Below are 19,206 nucleotides of genomic sequence, written 5' to 3'. Positions count from 1 at the left end.
CATTATGTTATTACTCTGTGCTTTTAGAAAGAACAACATTAGAGTGCTACTTTCCTTATGAAAAACATTTTTTTAGGAGGAAGCTGGAATGGAAGAATGGCTGAAATGAATGCCGAGATGTTTTGGGTTTACGAGCATGGTCTCAGAAGGAATTCAATTTGTATCTCAAGACACCGCTGTAAAAATTTCTTTTGTTTGGTTTTCAGTGTTGTAGAGACTCCTTTTTATGCGAGTGCGTGTGGTGAGGGTGTATTGTCACAAATCTGGTAAATACAACGGTGCTTTGACTTACGAGTTGAACTCGCTCTGTGGCCATGATCGTAACTCAAAACAAGTGTTTATCAAAGCATCTTTTCCCATTGAGATGAATGGAAATGCCTGATTTCAAGTTTGTTATGACTTTGCAACCTTGCATGATTCTGGTCTATTTTTCTCGATTTGATCTGAAACGGGGGTGTTGAAGTCATTTTTTTGTCGCGGACCACATCGTAGGTATGGTTTCCTTCAGAGGGCCAATATGATTGCAAAGCCAAAAATATGACAGACACAACAAATTGATGAAGAGCTAAATTAGATCCTTGGGTGAAAAGAAATATGTAGAAGATGATAGACTCACTGTGGTGCAGGGTTCAATTCCGGCTCCCATCTTCCTGTGTGGAGTTTGCATGTTCTCCCCGAGCCTGCGTGGGTTTTCTCCGGGTACTCCGTCTCCCTCCCACATTCCAAAAACATGCGTGGCAGGTTAATGGAACACTCTAAATCAAGCATGTCAGCTCTGGGCCTGGAGGGCCACTGTCCTGCTTGTTTTCCAGCTCTGCTGGCTGCAACACACCTAATTCAGATGATCAGCTCATCGGCCAGCTCTGAAGCAGCATTAGAACAATCGTGATTTTTTTGAATCAGGTGTGTCGCCCATGGGAGCGCTGGAGAAGAAGGCAGGTGCGGCCCTTGAAGACTGAGTTTGGAGACCCTTGCTCTAAATTGTCCCTAGCTGTGAGTGTGAGTGCGAATGGTTGTATGTCTGTGTGTGCCCTGTGATTAGCCGTCAACCAGTTCAGGGTGTCCCCTGCCTACTGCCCGAAGACAGCTGGGATAGCCTCCAGCAGCAACCACTCCCCTTACCCCAAGACCCTTGTGAGGATCCACGGATCAGAAAATGGATGGATGGATAGGCTCACTGAAGAGTTGCCTGTTGGTGCATTCGTGGTACAGTTTGGAAAAGATAAATGGGTTTCACTTGTACTGCGCTTTTCTACAACACTTGGCAAAAATGACGGATTCACTTCTCTTGGAGGGTGTTAATTCAGTTGGATAATTTTATAGTTAAAAAAAAACAAATCTCAGACAACACACAAAGCTGAAGTCGTTTAAAATGGCAACTTAATGGCTTTAAGAAACACTACAATGTATCAAGAAAAAAAAAGGAATCACTCAATTATGAAAAACAAAATGGAAACAGCAACATAAGAACACTTCAACACACACTCACACTTTGTTGCAGCACTTCTGACTTTCATTACTAGGCTGCAACTTTGTCTGACTGCTTTGACCAGATCAGCTTCCACTATTGTTTGTACTTGGTCCAGGTATTAGGCACAGCTGACCATGGCAAACATCTTTTGTAACCTTGCGTGATAACTTACCTTCTTAGCTTTGTTTTGACATCTCTTGTGTTGGAGCCATGATCCATGTCAGTCCACTTGGTGCCACGGCTCTGCAAGGTGTCATCACTCCCTGTTGAATTGCAGACTAATGAACAGATCTGATTTGATGCAGGTGTTCATGGACTGGCCATTCACAGGGCGATTCCATCATTTTCACTTACAATTGAGTGATTCCATAATTTGTTCACACTGCTTGGTCGAAAAATATAACTTACTGACTTCCGCATTTTTTGTCTTTTCGTGTTTCATCAAGACAGAAAGTTGCCATTTGAAATGACTTTTGTTTTGTTTCATGTCTGTGACCTGTCCCACTCCGCAAAATTAAACAATTCAATAAACATCCTCCGAGACCGGTGATCCCATCATTTTTGCCAGTTGTAACTTAGGAACTCAAAGCGCTTTAACAGTCTCCTTATTTTACCTACCGATGAAACAGTATCAGGAGCAACTGGGGGTTCAGCATCTTGCTCAAGGATGAGGATGAAACCCACAAAACTTTGGGTTGGGAGACGACCGTTCTGGCACCGAAGCCAACAGCAGAGGGTTCGCGTCATATTTTGAAGGGATCAGTCTGGAGCGTACCGTGCCGATTTTATTTCAGGGCTTTTTAAAGGGGAACAATCAACACTAGTCTTCAAAAGCTCAATTCTAGAAGAATACTTTGACAATGCACAATTTGCACCACTGACAAATATGCCTCAAGACCACAAAACATGACTGCAAACTCCAGTTTGTACAAGTTGGTTTTGATGGCTGCACACTTAACATGTATTCGGTACAAACACTTCAAAGTTAGATTTTCCAAAGCCATTTCAAGCTGTGACAGCGAGGGAGGGGGTTGATTGGATACGTATGTGATGCAGTAGTGCAATTTGCTGGGAGGGAAAAAACGAGGCAGTCAGTCAGTTACAGTAGTTCATTTTTGTATGGGCATTACATTTTGTCATAAGCATCTGCAATAAATATACATCCACTCAGATAAACACAAACAATCTTAAAACGTGCATAAAGCTCGGGGTCTCAAATACAAATAGCAAGTAAGGCCTTTTTGACTACGCGTATTGCATGAATACCACAACGAGACAAAAACGACAGCAGAGGGACTGACAGTGGTGCCAATGTTGTTTCTACAGGTGCTCACTGTCACACCTCAGAGAACAAACATCAGAATGTTTTCAAACGGAAAAGCGCACGCGATAACTCCACCTGACTTTTCCAATCACATCCTGCATAGCAGAGCCTTCCGATTGCACTTGACAAGAATGACATTAAAGGTTAACAAGCAGCCCGGTACAGTGAAAACAAATCCAGCCGGTTTGTTTGGTTTGGCCACACGGAAGCCTTTTCTTGTGTTACTTTTGCTCCCGCCTCCAGATGATGACCATGCCCGTGGAGTCAGCGGAGGCCAGCAGACTCTCGTCGCAGTTGAAGCTGACGTCGAGCACGGGGCCGCCATGACCTTGCAACTTGTTGACGATAGCCTTGGTGTTGCGTTCCACGTCAAAGAAGTACACGCAGGCGTCCTCGCTGCCCGTCACTGACAACAAAAATTGCAATTTGTTTTGTTTTTTGAGAAAAATCACACTCCGGACAATTGCTCTTACAAAACATGCACTAATGACATATTTGGAAAAAAAATTAAAATGTTTAGTCACACGGCATCAGTTAAATGCTGCTCCTTTTGGTGCGCCTGCCTTGGCCATTGAAGAGGTTAGTAGTTAGTGTACAATACAGCTTGCACATCCTATCACTCTGATGTCCACTATTTTTTTTCTTTTTTTGAAAGATGAGGTCACATTTGTTCGTAAAACCTCACTTTCTGTCCTTTCAATTACGGTGCTGAGCAGAGCCACCAGCCCAGAATTGTAGCTCTTTCTAGCAAATAGCTCACTATTTGCTAAATGACTGTTTATTGTGAAGTGTTCACAGCCACCATACAGCACTTGGATCTCAAGTTTGTGCTTGCAACTCACAGCAATTTAAAAAAAAAAAAAAAAAAGTCTGTCCGAAGTTCACATCTAAAAAAATAAATAAATAAACCCCTCTTAAATTGGGTCCATAAATGGGGCCACTTGTATCTTAAGACGACATTGCACAGGCAAGTCCGAATTTCAAATTGCATGCCTTCTGTGCAGTCGCACATTTAGCCACAAAAATATGGGCCCCACTGAGCTCTACCGGAAGAGATGGTGTGTAATTAGCAGCAAGAGGCAGAGAAGGTCTCCTACTAAGCACCAGTAATTGCTGCCACTCCCACAGAGCAGAGAGGAGAAATGCCTGTGAGCAGTGTCGTGTGCTCTGTTTTTATGTATTGCTGTTCCACGTGTCAAAGCAGCATTTCAGTAGTTTGAAGGTTTAGATTTATCCTAACATTGTGCTCATTTCTTTTTTCTGATAGCATTAGGAATAGGAGCAAGGGAAACCGGAAGGTACTGAAAGCTCTTTGTTTGTGTCCTAATAAAGCAGGGACACTTACCAACACAAGCGCCTTGTCTGAAGGACATGAGGGGGCAGAAGATGCTGTGAACGAGCTGCGAGCCATGCTGAATGGGGAAGCTTCTCTTCAGCTGAAGCCCACCTTCGTTGTCCATAACCCTGAAAACGTGACAAAGGTCACCAGATCAAAAACAATGATATGCAGTGTTCCCACATACCTCTGTGCGTGTGTGCGCGCATGGCAAGCAAACAGACCTGTAGAGCAGCAGCTTATTAATGCAGGCGTTGACCAGCAGGGAGGGATCTCGTGCCTCTCGGCTGATCCACGAGCGAGCAGAAATGCTGCAGATGGAGCTGCCTTCGTTCACCACCAGTCGCTTGGCTTTGGTTAGCTTCCCTGCGTCAGGGCGGTCAAGGAAGGAATTGCATAGATAAACAAATGGTCAAGGCTCAAGTACTGACAAAGACAGGATGTGGTGAACGATCTGCTTTCTTTACTCAAGAAAATACTTTATTCAACTGTTCGGGACAATCCCACGAGGTATACTCCAATTCTAGGAATCAATCATGACACTTAGTCACGAGGACAGACCTTGCCTTATCAGGATCCACTAGCGTAGCTGCATTTATGTACATTTCCACAACCAAGGTCAAACTGACCTCTCCCTCTAATGTGGACTCACAATCGCTCATTCTACAAGCTGTTTCCCCCCTTTTTGGGGTCAATGACCCCAAACGGTTTCCTGTTTACGGTCTTGTCTCAATGGGAGAAAACAGTGGCAGGTGCATTTGACTGGCATATATCTTGTACTGGAGCAGCTTGTGGTGGCCCTGTATGTATCTTCATAGCCTAAAATGATTGCAAACGCTCATGCAATACGACATGGCGCTTTTGAGTGGCCATGTTACATCTGTGATTTTGCAACATCGCTCACCTGAAATTCAAATTTCGAAAATTAACGTTCGCTCGGGGCGAGCCTTGCACCTGACATAATAGCTGTGACGGTACCTGTGGCCATGTCGAAGAGGAAGGAGAAGATGCTGCCCCTGTCATCGCCCGCCCAGAGAATCCTCCCTGGAGAGTCGAAGGAGAGTGACAGCACGCGGCCGGTTAGCTTGCTGGAGCCACCCTTTACCTTCTTGCCCGTCGAGATGTTCACCACCTGCAGGTGATGCTTACTGTTGCCCACCTGTTGGAAACAAGTTGGGAGACAATCTTCATTGTCTGCACAGCAAACGATGCACACAAGGATCATTCTCTCATGATCCTTATGCATGTCGTTAATAATGCTAGTGAACAACAATTTGTGGCCATTGGGTTTGTATTCGGTAGTTCGCAAATGTTTTAAATCAATTAAATTAAAAAATTAATAAAAAAAAAAAAAAAGATTTGGCACTCAACATACCAACATCATAGTTTTTTGTGATTAAGCCATTCCAAAATGTTGGGACCAAATCCATGAAGCAATATTTCAACAGGAAACAATACAATTAATCTGTTGCAGGAAAAAAACCCACAACATTTTGTAGAGTAACTATAATTTCATATAAAAAAAAAAAAAACGTGAAATACAGTGTCTTGCGAAAGTATTAGCCGCCTAGGCCTTTTTTACCTTTTGCCGCATTTCATATCTCAAACAAAGATATAAAATGTTTCTTTGGGGGGGCGGGGTGAAAAATCAACACCAAGTGAAGTGGGACACAATGGTTAAGTAGAACAAAATTCAAACGATATTTTCAATTTTCTTTCTTCTTCTTTTCCTTTCGGCTTTCCCCTTCAGGACAAGCCACAGCGATTCAGTTGCCTCCATCTAACCCTGTTTTGTGCATCGTCTTCTCTCACACCAGCTACTTTCATGTCCTCTTTCACTACATCCATAAACCCCCTCTTTGGTCTTCCTCTCGGCCTCCTGTCTGGCAGGTCAAGACTCAGCATCCTTGTCCCAATATATTCAATCTCTCTCCTCTGAACATGTCCAAACCATCTCGGTCTGGCCTCTCTTGACTTTCTCTCCAAAACCTCGAACATGAGCTGCCCCTCTGATGTACTCATTCCTGATGCTATCCAACCTGGTCACCCCCAAAGACAACCTCAACATCTTCATCTCTGTTACCTCCAGCTTTGCCTCCTGTCTTTGCTTCAGTGGCACTGTCTCCAGTCCAAACAGCGTGGCTGGTCTCACCACAGTTTTATACACCTATATATTTTCAATTTTAATTATGTCCACTTATCTCTCAGTGCAGGCAACTGACTCCAGAAGTTCCCTTTCATGATTTGTCAACGATCCTCAGAGGTTTGTTAAAAGAATATTTGGGAGCAAACAGCTCACCAGCAAGGTATACACCAGGCAGGTCCAGGATAAAGTTGTGGAGTTGAAAGCAGGATTCAGAAATACAATCTCGTGGAGTGCAGTTCAAACTGTCCATCTAAACTTTTAAACCAAACAAGGAGCACTGGTCAGAGATGGGGCCAAGAGGCCCATGATCACTCTGGATGAACTGCAGAGATCCACAGCTGATCACACGCAGCATAAATCTGGCCTTTATGGAAGAGGAGCAAGAAGACATCCATTTCTCAAAGAAATCCAGAAAAAGTTCCGTTTGAAGTTTTGCCATACGCCACCGGAGAAAATTTCACTGAGAGAGCAGAATCGCACCAAAAAGGTATGGCGTTCCACTTTTAACATCCTAAGCCCCTGAAACATTACGCTTCAAAACAAAACATTAAGCCAAAGCTTAAAATATTGGCAAAAAATAATCAAATTAAAATGTGCACATAAGTTACTTAAAAAAAAAATCATTACATTTTGAAAACAAGCCGTTCTTAAAGACTAAAATGCAGATGTATTGCAGGTAAAAAATAAAAAAAAAACTCAACTGGACTTACGCAGTTCAGGTACTTCTTTCACATATACCACTTTGGAAATAACATCTGTGATGTGAACTATAAATCTACACCAACGCTGGAATCCACCCACGCAGCATTGCCAGTCACCTCTCGCACTTTTGCAGATGAAATAAAGAGCTCTGCTCACGTCCAGCTTTTGTTTTTCCTCAACACACACATCACATTCTCAACTTCAGCAAGTCAATTGCCAACAGTGTCCTACTTAAAATACCGGGAACAAAAGTGGTTTCCTTCCTACATGCATAAAGAAACACAGTAAAGAAGAGCTTTCGAATAGTTGTCCACATTAGTGAGGCTCAATGTTTATGCAGCGGCACAAACTACGATAGTTTATTGCGTGCCCAAATCGTAATCTTGGAACCTCATAATTCTTCTTCTTTTATTTATAGTTTGTTTAAAAAAAAAAAATCTTCAATCTGCTGAAAGCACAAATGCATGTTGTCCAGACGAGTGCAATGGTCGCCAAGCGCATTTGCACCATGGACGGGAGGAGAAAAAAATAAAATAAAATACAAAATTGCTATTCATTACGTTGAATCTAGTTGTTCGAATTAGTGGGAGCGCAGCTCGTTTCTTTTAACAAGACAGTCCCATCTTCGGGTAATGGGATACAAGGAAACCCCCACGATGTTACCAATGGTTGCCATCCTTGCAGAAAATTGCGCCTCTCAAAGAGAGGATGTGGGAAATGGATGGAAACTATTTTGTGCTTTTCTGGCAGTCCGGAAAGCTTCATCACCTCGTCACATCTTGAGCATCACACCTGGAGCGATAAAGCTGGATTTGAGGCAGGTCTGCTCATATTGTCACTGAAATGCGCCCTTCTTTTTCTTATAAATTGAAGGCTCGGTCGCCGCTGAACTGCTGTGTTTGTCTTGTTTTCGAAGACAAACAGAGGAGCCCAATTACGATTGATTCAATGCTCCGAGAATGAAATGACCTTGACCTGGAATGGTCAGTCAGAAACTAGGCAAAACGGCTGCTTTTCAAAGTAAAAGCAGTTGTTTGCAAATGTCTTATTTTGATTAAATACAAAGGCAATTAGTCTGCTTTCATTAAGGACTACAGTAAGCAGAGAAGATTTACTGTTCAGGGGCTGAAATTCAGAGTAATAGGTTCAAGTTAAACAAGATCTACAAAAGATGATATTGATTATCAAAAGATTTTAAGCCAGATGAGTAGTACACTAGTCGAATGACAGTGCACAAAACATCGGATGTGCAAGAAGAGTCGATTTTGAGCAAACACAAGGTCACTGACAGAATGACAGGAATCAAATGCGAATCAAGTTATGACTCACCACAGTGAGATTGTTATTCATCGGCTGAAAAGTGCAGCAGAGCAGCTCGCTGGCTTCCGGGTCTTGGACTTCTCGGATGCACCGCCCGTCCTCGGTGTTCCAGATGCGCAAGGTCCCGTCGAGCGATGTCGACACAATCACATCGTTGCTGAGGGACCAAGCAAAATCTGTCACGGGGCCTCCGTGGCCTTTCAGAATCACCTTGACGGTGGCAGGAGGCGGGGACAGGGTCATGATGGACAAGGTGCCGTCCAGCGAGCAGCAAGCCAGGAGGTGCTTGTCGTCATTGGCAAACTGCAATCGCGGGACTGCGATAAGGCAGGAAGACGGAAGGAGAGCATCCTCAAAAAAAAGGGGTTTGGTCAGGCACATTTTGCTTGATTTTCTGATGGCCGCTGCTTAGAGCACAGGTGTCAAACTCAAGGCCCTGCGGGTTTGGCGGCTCTGGCCCGCCACATCATTTGATGTGGCCCGCGAAAGCAAATCAAACATCTATGATGCTTGCTAAAATTTGTACCAACATTTCAAATTCTCATATGTAATATATAAGAGAGCTATTGTAAGTTTTCTTGTTCCCAAAACCGTCATTACAGTAACTTAAACTATAGTTGAAGAAACCATTATTCTTGACTTATGTGGTTTCACAGTCAGAATGGCTCTCCAAGGGAACCGGTAACTATAACGTGGCCCACGACAAAAAATGAGTTTGACACCCCTGGCTTAGAGTATCATGGACAAAATGGCAGCTCTAGTTTGGAAACGTTTCATTAGTCATTTGGAATTGGCTCTGGTGGGCAGTGTCAAGCAATAAGCAAAAAGGCAGTCTGCTGCAAAGTATGTTCAAAGGGTGTTGCAACCAAAGAGAGTAGCGCAAACTGTTTATCAACATCTGAAAGAGAGACATGCAGCTAATTGGAAGTGATGTTGCTCTGTGTGCAACTTGGGGGCACACGTGAGGCCGGACACTTCAACCAGGACACGGATCACAGCAAAATTATTTTGACATTGTTTTGCGTAGGATAAGAAAGGAAGCGCAAAGAAGGCAATCAGGAGTCAAACCCGCTGCACATGGTCAAAAACGTGGTGTCCATTTATGCGGTGAAAAAGCTTGTGAATCCATACAAGAGGAATCACTTATTTTTACATGATCTGTAAAAAGAAATAGGTATTTTTTTTCCGTGAAAATTGATACTGATACTACAAATTAATGCTGGCGGGCGGAGGGGAGATTATAAAAAAGCGTGCGTTTGGTTTCAGGTCGGGCTGCAACGAACGATAATATTATTCATCAATTCATCGGTCTGTTATTCTTAAGATTAAAGGAATTGAGTAAATAGCATTTCTAGATGTCACCCCTTAATTCAAAAACAGGACTTTATTTCAAATTGACAGCGTAGAAAATGTAAACATAATTGATTATGATTAAGTGACTGGTTTAGGTTTAGTCCATGATAAATAAATCAGCAAAAATGTTTACTAATCTTATCCAAAGTAAAAGCAAATGTTTGCAAATGTGTTATTTTGATTCAACACAAAGATCAAAACAGTCTTTCACAGATGACGACGCAAAAATCGGAGAATATTTCCTGTTCAGAGAGAGAAATTCCAAGGATTTGAACAATTTTATGTGAAACAAGTTCTCTAAATTATTATGTGATCATTTGATAATTGATTAATGGTACATGTTCCTTCTAGTTTCAGGAGAAATCAAGTATTTACAGAAGGGGAAAAAAATCCCCAAAGCAAAACTTTATTTAAAAAAAAATTTTTTTTTTAACTTACTCGAATAAAATAATGCTTAAAACATGAAATACTGTATATCAAATCATTTGGATTATCTTTCTAAGATAGGCTATATTGGCCAGACTAGCTCAAGATGTAACATCCATTACAAAAGCACCAAAATGTGCCTACCTGCAGAATCGACATGTTGGTCAAATATGTGATGCATTCCAGCAAAGGCATAATTTTCACTCAAAGTTGTGTCCCCAGCCATGGCTCGACTCGCTTCCGCCACCGAAGTTGGCACTAAACTGCCTGGAGGCCTGCAGAGCCCGACGAGAGCGAGCGCGTCAGTTCAGCAGTTCGCGGTAGCCGTTACACAACCTTCAGTTTCTGGAGGAAAAATTTGCATCACGGCAACCGAAACCACGAACGAAGAGAAAGCAAATCTTGCTGAGACCACAAGTGAAGGACGAGTTGCATTTGAAGTATCGCAATACAAGAAAATACCATTTTCAAGGCGCCATCACAATATTGGGGGAAACGTCAATTCGATTATTTGACCAAATCCGAATCCCTGGATGAAACGAGTGGTGGGACTACCTTTCATCGTAGATGGCTCTGTTCATCTGGGCTTGCAGCTGGTAGGAGCCTCTGCTGATGGACCGCCGGTGGCCACGAGCCCCTTGGCTGCGGGGATCTTCCTCAAAGTCCTGCTCGTGGTGAGAGGAAAGGGAGACAGACGCTGTCACTGTGTGCAAATAAGATTTTTTTTTCTGGTTTGAATGAACCATACCTATTCAAAAGTAGTGAAACACCGAAATCATAAAACAGCACCACCTTGACATACAAGCTTGTTTCCTTCCGTGACCAAGCACATGACACAGTTTCTTGTACATCAAATCTAGGGTCAACAGCGAAATTTGTGAGAAAAATATCACTGTATCTTGCAAAAAGATGATATAGAATTGAAAGAAATAAACTGGTCTTCACACGAGTAATTACGGCATGTAGGGCTAGCCTCCAAATTCCTATCACAGCATAAATTATATCCCTTCAGGGTTCCGGTACAGCACGCGATAGAAAATCAAGGGTTAAAAAAACCAAAACAAAAAAATTCTATTAAGCTAAACATGAGAATGTAAATGATTACAAAGCAAATGTGAATGAACATAAGAGTGTGCAAATCTCAAATTAAAAGTTAGCCCTCCCTTGTGCAAAATACTGCAAACAAAAACAAATGCTGCTGCTATTTTAAGCGAAAACAGGACAACTGGCTTTGAGTTCGGTTTTCTATCATTTGCCTGAAATATCTGTGTCTCTGGATTACTTAGCCCTGACCAATTCTACTTTCAACCACAGTAAAGTCGGCACTTCTATTCAATGACGTTAATCAGATCTCAAACGACAAAACTAACACTCAGCACTCAAATAACAAATACCGTTGCGGATAGACTGGTTTGTGTATATGCACGGGCAATAGTTGTGCAACATACTTCTTGCATGAATGGCATCAGGTTGAGCCATGTTAGCTACCCAGTCATAGCTCCTGGGTGGCCGCACCAAGCATTCCCCAATACGAAGCGCAACAAAAGTGCAGGGTGACATATGCATAATGACATGGTATTCAGTTATTTTCCAAACATAATGAGGATGATCGGTAACATTTAGCAGCTCGGCAACATGTTGTCGACATCAATTGCTCACCCCTTCAACTTCACAGAAATAAAGTGGGTAATATACCCGGATTTTATTTCACAGAGGTCTTTTTCCTGCCTGTAAAATTTGGAGAGGCCACCTCTGACTCGACATCATGACAACTCTTATTCTATGACCAGCACTCAACTCCTTCCTTTTGACTGCAATTGCGTCACTACCAGGAGTTCGCACAAGCGATGTGCATGTGTTCATGCTTACTGCGGATTACCTCAGCGCGCTTTTGTGTTCTAAGAATATTGTAGCAACAGACATTTTGTGATTGCGGGGCAGCCCACATTCGAAAAGCCCAAGTGGAGTCAGCAGTCGCAATGATTGCTTCCACGGGGTACTTTCGGAATAAAAGGTTACGAATGAAGCGATGTCCACGTACACCTACACCCAGTATTACTTGTGAGTCTTTTGTTGTGAAGTTGGCATTGCGGCGCATTCATATGATGAACTACTGTTATGGTGGGCCGTCTTGACTTGGCTTTGACAAAAAGGAATGGTGGACTCGAGGGGTGGAGGCGAAAGCCAAACGCGGGACGGTCATTTGTGTCGTTCTGCTGAGGCTTCGACGTCATTAGTTGAAAGCGGCGAGTGGTGCAGAAAAGATGGACTGCTGTCAAAGAGAACGGTGCTAAAACGGCTAGCGGTCTCGGAAGTGGGCAATTAATTTTTCAAAGCTTCCTTGTGGAAAAACTCTAAAGGCTGTCAGAGGACACATTATCATGCCAACTCAGTTTTGTTTAATACAAATTTAATGGGGTTTTTTTTGTTTTTGTTTTTTTAAGCAGGAAATGGTATCACCAATTGAGTAGCCCTGGTAAAGGCAGAAACTCTGCACAGGCCGGATGTGATCGCAGATGTGCCGATGTTTTCAACCATGAGGTCGGAGCATTAGTAAAAAAGGAAGCACCAAACAACAACCTTTGGTGCTCATCTGAGAACCACACCACAATTTATGTGCACCCCTGGTCATTGCGCGCTGTTGATTGTGTGGAGCTGTTTCAGAAGTCGCTCCTAAAATTGTTGAGGAAAAAAAGAAGAGCTGCAAATGACCTATTTTTTTCCCTCCTGCAAACGTGCCAGACAACAAAAATTGTTTCTTTTGTAACCCAGCACATTTGATTTATTGGGAAAAAACAACTTAAATGAGAGTTAGGCCTTGTGTTATTGGCTTTTCTGAGCTGTATCAAAAAGGCAAATCTTTTTCAAGGTGAGGCGACAAAAAGGCTTTAAGAAAATCAAAATGTTTCAGAACAATCAAGTACATGTAAGATACTTCACAAAGTGTTTGTTTGGGCCAGCATACGCATTGAGCCGGGAAAACCCCTGTTCATATCAGACACTTCTGTGTGTGTTTCTGCGGGTCTGACCTCCATGCGGTCCAGTGTGGTGCGGGAACTGCGCACACTGCTGGCCCTGAAGCTGCTCTGCTCGGAAAGCGGCCCGTAGCGCAGAGCCAGCAACTGACTGCGCAGTCTCAGATACTGTCTGCGCAGCCCCGGCTCAAAGCCGCACTTGGCGTTTTCTCGGAGCAGCTGGCTGCGGCGGCGAATATACTGGGTTCGGAATTGTGGGAAGGTGGGCGTGCGGTAAGCATTGTACCTGAGGTAGGGCAAAAATTCAAATAGAAAAACATGATGAATGTGCAACGGAAAGAAATTTGAGCATGCATTCCGTTTGCTTTATTATTATTATTATTATTATTATATGCAGCTTAAAGTCCATGTACTCGTCTGCTCTTTTTCCAGAACGACTGTGTTTCACTCGTAATGTTTTTTTCCCCACAGCTAGTGCCACTTTTTGCCTCTTGGTATGTAATTAAAGCTTATTCCAAAGGTATTGTTACTGCACTTGTAAGGCATGCTCCATGTACTAAGAGGCTCTAGGACCCTAGTATCAACACCAACATTCCCACTCGTAGTTTTACCTCAGAAATGTCATACAGCAGTGGCTGGCAGTTTAGTAGATATTACCTCGTATAATTTTATTATGTCACTAGTAGTATTAGTAGGACACGGTTGTCAACTAGCATGTAGTTGTCCAACAAGTGTGCAGAAATGTCATATAGTCATGGGGAATAAAATCTTTAGTAAGAGAGTCATTCGCACTGGATTGTCTTACTAGTGAAGACAGAATACACTGGCATGACAAGCAGATTCAACATTTAAGAGTTCATCTTGACAATCCGACAATTAAATTTTGACAATTTGGAATTTTCTGTTATTCAAGATGCGTGTGTAACAAAATTGTGAGAATTCAAAACGACCGATAGATATATCTGTAATTCAGTTTTGCCTCAACAAACAGAATTCTGAGCAACCTCACTTAGGGTTCCTCATTAACATTCAACAAATCAGTTGCAGATATCAGGTAGTGAATTAGGAACATCTGCAATTGAATTGCAGTTTAAGATGTTTACAGACCCTTCTGAGTGGTCATAATTCCAGTTAGTTTATATCCAGTCCAAATGTTATAAGTGTTTGCACAGGTACATGGACCGTAAGAGGGATATGAAATAAACGCAAATGTTTGCACAAGTACATGGACCTTAAGCGGGACATGAAATAAACGCTTCAACAGCTTTCCATAGGATGAGTTGTTAGATGACTCTCAAAGTGTGTGCTGGTCTCACCTTGCGTCCACTGCCAAAACCTGCTGCCAAACTGCTGCCATTAGAGAAAAGCACAGTAGGCGAAGAGCAAGCCGCCGCCTGGGCAGAACCTATACAAACACACCACACCTTGTGAGGTGAAGGGGTCAGAAGGAAAGAGGGTCACAGTCAAGTGCACACGTTCATCTTAGCTGGAACTGACTTAGAACGTGAAATGGCCGTTCAATTCTACTGTCAGCCTCTCTCGGCAACACGACAGAAGATGGTGGACAGCCAAAGGGCCAGTCTTTTCAGTATTTTCTTCTCCCGTGTCAACTTGACAGCGACAGATAAAGAGCGGCTTCTAAAAGCCACCACAGAGCTCGTGTTTAGCCTTGCTTCCTTCTATTATTTGTGTTTGCTAATTGCTAGCGTAGCTGCATTAGCAAACTCAAATAGAAGGAAGACGAGTCACATCATGATGACACACACGACAGTTTAACTCGATTGGTCTGAAGTTGAACTCAGGTCAGTCATGTACACCTCGGTTAAGATTCAATCGGATGGGCATCGCGGAGAAATAGGTTAGAAAACGACGCACCTTCTTTAGCTTTGCTCCATTGTCGCGCTTCCGGAAAAATCACGTGATCTGGCAATCAGAGGAAGGTCTGGGTGATGATTACGTTTCTGAAAAACAAATAGTTACCTCAATTTTCTCAACTGTAAATTTGCAACGACAAAACATATCCATTGAGTCCTTCTGAAAGAACTGGATTTATATTTACTTTTAAGATCTGCTGGTAGAAACAAAGCTCTCGTGCTCCCGTTTCGTTTTATCAAAGCGTTTTTGTTTTGATTTTCGCGATTCATATTTTGATGTATTTGTCTTGTTATTAAATGTGTATTGCAATAATTGTAAAGATTGTTAAATTAAAGAGAAACGTTATTTCCCTACCTCATTAAATCATTGCTGATAAATATCGAAACGTCATTAACATGATCGTTGTATTCACCTAAAGTGATGAATATGAATCCATCCATCCATCCATTTTCCGAACCGCTTGATCCTCACTAGGGTCGCGGGGGGTGCTGGAGCCTATCCCAGCTGTCTTCGGGCAGTAGGCGGGGGACACCCTGAATCGGTTGCCAGCCAATCGCAGGGCACACGGAGACGAACAACCATCCACGCTCACATTCACACCTTGGGACAATTTTTAGAGTGTTCAATCAGCCTGCCATGCATGTTTTTGGAATGTGGGAGGAAACCGGAGTACCCGGAGAAAACCCACGCAGGCCCGGGGAGAACATGCAAACTCCACACAGGGAGGCCGGAGCTGGAATTGAACCCGGTACCTCTGCACTGTGAAGTCGACGTGCTAACCACTGGACTACCGGGCCGCCTGAATATGAATCGTGAATCATAAATTAATAATATTGATGCATGCTTAAACATAACCAAACAAACATAAAACCAGACAACATATCCCACAAGAGGGAGTGATGTCATGCTCACCTGGTGACGTTGTGAGCTACTTCCTGGCTACTGATTTATGGAAAGGGCTACACTTCTGGGTCGTCTGGTTCAATTACATGTCAATTACAGGTTATTCATACTATGACTGCAAATACGGAAATGATTATTTTTCTAATACATTAAACTATTTTTTCATATAATAATTTTTTTAATGATTTCCTAAATTCAACCATATATTCACCATATCTACACACGCAGCATTTTATTGAAACAAAACAATAAGATTTTTCTCAATACAGTAAATATAGAACAAAGCTGAGGTTAGCATGCTGGTTTGGCCGTCTGTAAGCATTCCAGTTTCACCTGTAGACCCTTTTGAAAATTTAGAAAATGAATTGCCTACTCTACTCCTACTCTTGCCTGCTCTAAATGGTTAATTGATTGTCAACATAGTTATTGATTCATTTGATGATCAATCAATTGTCGATTCATCGATTAATTTGACATTGGTAATGCAACATTTCCCTGAAAGCAGACGGATTGTCTGTGTGTTTAACCCAAATAAAATCAAATACATCAAAATTTGTAAACATCTGTTCTGAGGAAAACAACGATCAACATCTTGGCCGATTTTCTGACGGATGTTATGGACCAAACCAGTAACTAAATCATCATCAATTTACGTTTGTGCATATTCATTTTCTGCAACTTTGAAATGATGCCTTGTTTTTTAACAGATTGATGAAAATTCTTATTGGTCTTCTCTTTGGTCTGATTCACTGAAAAATAATCGTCAGAGTCAGCTGCAGCCTGCTGATAATTGCCAAATCAAAGTCTGGTCGAATGTTTCATCCATTTTAGCCAAGCATGCCCCAAGTCCAAAAAAAATGAGTCACTTTAGTATGACTTGAGTCCAATCACCCGACTCGAGTCCTCCGCCTGTGCTACTTTCTGTCCTATTTCTGAAAGGGCGCATTCTGGTATTGGCGTGGGATACTAGCAAATGCCACGAACAAAAGGTGCATGAAGAGTTCCAGTGACTTGACAAAGGCAGTCTGACAAGGTCAGCTGGGCGGTTTTGCCTGGCTCAGCAGAGAGCTGCGGAGCCGCGGGGCTCGCCGCTCAGCTGACTGGGCTCTTTGCTTGTTGGCATCGCTCCTTCTCGAAGGGGCCCCGCTGGCGCAGCCATTCAGCGGCGCGGGCCATAAATGACCGTGTGGAACGGCGTGTTTTAGCACACCATTCTGAACAAAACAGCACAGGCTCTGGAGCGCGGCCAAAATGCCAGGAACGAAAGGTGAGCAAATATACGATAATAACGTCCACCAACTAGCAGCACGTGAGCTGCTCGTCCACTATTATTAACGCGAAGCGTCCACGTTTTCAGGTAACAAGTCGGACAAGAAGTCAACTACCAAGGTGGGAAAATGGTTACTACAGATATGCGACATTGTCTTTTCCTGTTTTTTCTTCCCAAAACGTTCTCATGTCTTTGACGTTGCTTCCGCAGCAACCTCAAAGTCCTAAAGAGCAGCCGAAGAAAGGTGATCAGAAAGGAGATGACAACAAGAAGCAAGGAGGTAAGCATTTATAGGAAGCGCTACATGAGGCTGTAGCTGTAGAATATTCTCAACAACGATCATTCTATCAATTAGTTCAACGAATAATTGAATGAAAGTATCTTTTGCATAATACTGGAGAGAATATTTTCCCCACTACCGTTTGTTAACGGATTATTACCAAAGCAAATACACAACAATGAAGCAATGTCACATGAGAGGAAGTGATGTTAGACCGACTGATTCATGCAATACTGCCAATAATTATTATCTTTGTAATAGCTCGAACTGACCCCCCCCCCCCCCCCCATCCATTCATTACAATTCAGCTACTGGTTTGGTCCAGAACATATCAAAAAATAGGGCAAAATGTTGATCCTTGTTTTCCAAAGTCAAAGTAGATGTTTGCAAATGTCTTAATGGAACACGAACACGAAAACAGCGGAAATGGGAGAATATTTACTGTTGAGAGACTGAAATCAGAGGATTCGGATGATTCTGAGTTAAAGAATGGCTCTAAAGCAGTGACTCCCAAAGTTCGGTACATGTACCGCGAGTGGTATGTGGGCTCTCTTGTCATATGCGAAAGAATGACTGAATTATATACAATTAAAATTCACAAACTTTCATATATGAAGCACAATGAAACATAAAAAATGTAGCTCTCGAGCTATGCAGCAGCTTCTTTAAATACTTTAAAATTCTGTTTTAAATTCAGTAGTTCCTAAAGTAGTTTTTTTTTCAAAAACTTTTATTCCATGTTTTGTATCAAGTACTGTTTAGTTGTATTTAACTGAAGTACCTTAAATATGCTTTTTAGGATCAATACCTTAGGCTCTCCATTTTTTGTCTGTATTCTAACGCTAGCCATTGTGGCGGTAATTGGAGAACGAAAAATATTTACGGCTGTGGTACTTGAGATAAAAAGTTTGATAAAAAATAACTGCTCAAAATGATTCGTCACTATTCAAAGAAGTTGTTGATCAATTCATTTTTGCACCTGTACTTCAACATGTTACTTGAGTCAAGTGCCCGGTGAAGCTATCTGTCGGTGTTACGTCCCCTCGCAGGACAGCCGAAGGGAGAGAAGCAGTAACTTCCAGGCGTTTGTGAAGATGGCACTGGAGACGCTGCTGGGCTCCTGCCGTCGCAAACATCGGGGGAGGCAGGGGTGAGCCGAGCACCCCACCCCTGAGCCGGACGGATTGTTGGGTGGCCTTCCAACACGACATCTGCTCTCACGGAGAATGAAAATCAATCAAATCTCAGCTGTCTCTCCCTCTCCCGTGTTCCCAACCTTTGTCTGTGCCCACACTGTCCACCCAACATGCTTGGATGCTCGTACTCCAGTTAAAAAAAAAAAAAGGAAAAAGATAATTGCTCTGAGCAAGACCCCGGTTTGTTCCCCTTTCCCCAAATCATCCCCAGTATTGACTGTTTAACAGTCCATACATTTTTCTTGTAAATAATTATTCAAATAAACTATTTCTTACATGATTTTGAACTTGTGTGTGTTGTGTCTACTGTTTACTTTTTCTAGCAGGTGTCTGCAACCTGTGGCTCCAGAACCACATGTGGCTCTCTGTGACTTAAAAAATAAACATTTAATTTGACATGCAATGTTAAAATGCAACTTTTTTTTTGGTCACTAAAAATATGCATCACAAGCACCGGTGTGCGATGCCTGGTGCCAAGATTTATTAATCGACCACTGGGAGAAAACTACGGATAAAGCCAAGAAAAAAAAAGTTTCTGAAAACTTAACGTTGAATGCTACGCTCTATCTGAAGTATATTAAAAGGAAAAATTGGTCTTGCTTCATAGATGAACGCTGACATTCTTGTGT

General features: G+C 42.5%; 1 protein-coding gene and 1 long non-coding RNA gene across 3 annotated transcripts; one reads left to right on the top strand and one right to left on the bottom strand.

Moving 5' to 3' along the window:
• Nucleotides 1-2,565: 2,565 nt before the first annotated feature.
• On the bottom strand, nucleotides 2,566-15,000 carry wdr13 (WD repeat domain 13). 2 transcript variants are annotated; one of them, XM_086123794.1, is made up of 10 exons: nucleotides 14,929-15,000; nucleotides 14,370-14,458; nucleotides 13,108-13,339; nucleotides 10,634-10,743; nucleotides 10,223-10,353; nucleotides 8,309-8,616; nucleotides 5,110-5,290; nucleotides 4,356-4,497; nucleotides 4,141-4,259; nucleotides 2,566-3,201 (listed from the first exon to the last, which is right to left on the bottom strand). In XM_086123794.1, the coding sequence occupies exons 2-10, from the start codon at nucleotides 14,408-14,410 to the stop codon at nucleotides 3,017-3,019; spliced, it is 1,449 nt and encodes a 482-aa protein (XP_085979920.1). In that variant the 5' UTR covers nucleotides 14,411-14,458; nucleotides 14,929-15,000; the 3' UTR covers nucleotides 2,566-3,016. The 2 variants fall into 2 exon arrangements, with proteins under 2 accessions (XP_085979920.1, XP_085979929.1); XM_086123803.1 differs by having other exon boundaries at nucleotides 14,370-14,477; nucleotides 14,929-14,982.
• A 1,918-nt stretch (nucleotides 15,001-16,918) lies between these two features.
• On the top strand, nucleotides 16,919-18,857 carry LOC147211219 (uncharacterized). Its single transcript, XR_015102268.1, has 4 exons — nucleotides 16,919-17,098; nucleotides 17,189-17,220; nucleotides 17,312-17,381; nucleotides 18,431-18,857. It is a non-coding gene; the product is annotated as an uncharacterized LOC147211219 (long non-coding RNA).
• The last annotated feature ends 349 nt before the right edge of the window (nucleotides 18,858-19,206 follow it).

The sequence above is a fragment of the Hippocampus guttulatus genome, chromosome 1, assembly GCF_054856545.1.
Source record: "Hippocampus guttulatus isolate MCC_2025c chromosome 1, RoL_Hgut_1.0, whole genome shotgun sequence".
Classification (NCBI taxonomy): domain Eukaryota; kingdom Metazoa; phylum Chordata; class Actinopteri; order Syngnathiformes; family Syngnathidae; genus Hippocampus; species Hippocampus guttulatus.
This window is presented reverse-complemented; position numbering and strand designations above follow the sequence as displayed.

Bases quoted from the DNA above. Each gene is read 5' to 3' on its own strand.
- wdr13 (XM_086123794.1), bottom strand. From the start codon at position 14,410: ATGGCAGCAGTTTGGCAGCAGGTTTTGGCAGTGGACGCAAG. The intron at 10,744-13,107 runs GTCAGACCCGCA...CACCACGAGCAG, and splicing joins CCACACTGGACCGCATGGAG to GACTTTGAGGAAGATCCCCG. The intron at 3,202-4,140 runs GTAAGTGTCCCT...TTTTGTTGTCAG, and splicing joins CAGACAAGGCGCTTGTGTTG to TGACGGGCAGCGAGGACGCC.